Source organism: Antrostomus carolinensis, unplaced genomic scaffold (assembly GCF_000700745.2).
Source record: "Antrostomus carolinensis isolate BGI_N321 unplaced genomic scaffold, ASM70074v2 scaffold5278, whole genome shotgun sequence".
NCBI lineage: Eukaryota > Metazoa > Chordata > Aves > Caprimulgiformes > Caprimulgidae > Antrostomus > Antrostomus carolinensis.
In genome coordinates this window covers 66,605-66,862 of record NW_010332146.1, presented here as the reverse complement: position 1 = coordinate 66,862, position 258 = coordinate 66,605, and the positions used below count along the sequence as shown (strand labels likewise).

Below are 258 nucleotides of genomic sequence, written 5' to 3'. Positions count from 1 at the left end.
TAGCAGAGTCCTCTGCAGAGCCCGTTGGCATCGCTTCCGTCGGCCTCTCGCTGCCGGGCCTGGCAGAGCCCGGTTCAAGCTCCTGGCAGAGCCTGGTTGAAGCTCCTGGCAGTCCCAGCTCACCGTATCCTGGTTTCTCTCTCTCCTCGTTGCAGAACGTGCTGCTGCAGATGGGCCTCCACGTGCTGTCGGTGAACGGCATGCTGATCCGCCAGGCCAGGAGCTACATCCTCCGCTGCCACGGCTGCTTCAAGTGAG

At 63.2% G+C, this 258-nt stretch overlaps 1 protein-coding gene across 1 annotated transcript in view; it reads left to right on the top strand.

Annotated features, from left to right (window-relative positions):
• Nucleotides 1-112: 112 nt before the first annotated feature.
• NOB1 (NIN1 (RPN12) binding protein 1 homolog) overlaps nucleotides 113-258 on the top strand; it is a gene marked incomplete at its 5' end in the record, with an annotated part of 977 nt that continues 831 nt past the window's right edge. The window contains one exon of the mRNA XM_010173378.1: nucleotides 113-253. Within this exon, the coding sequence (XP_010171680.1) occupies nucleotides 113-253 (141 nt within the window). The remainder of the gene's footprint in view (nucleotides 254-258) is intronic.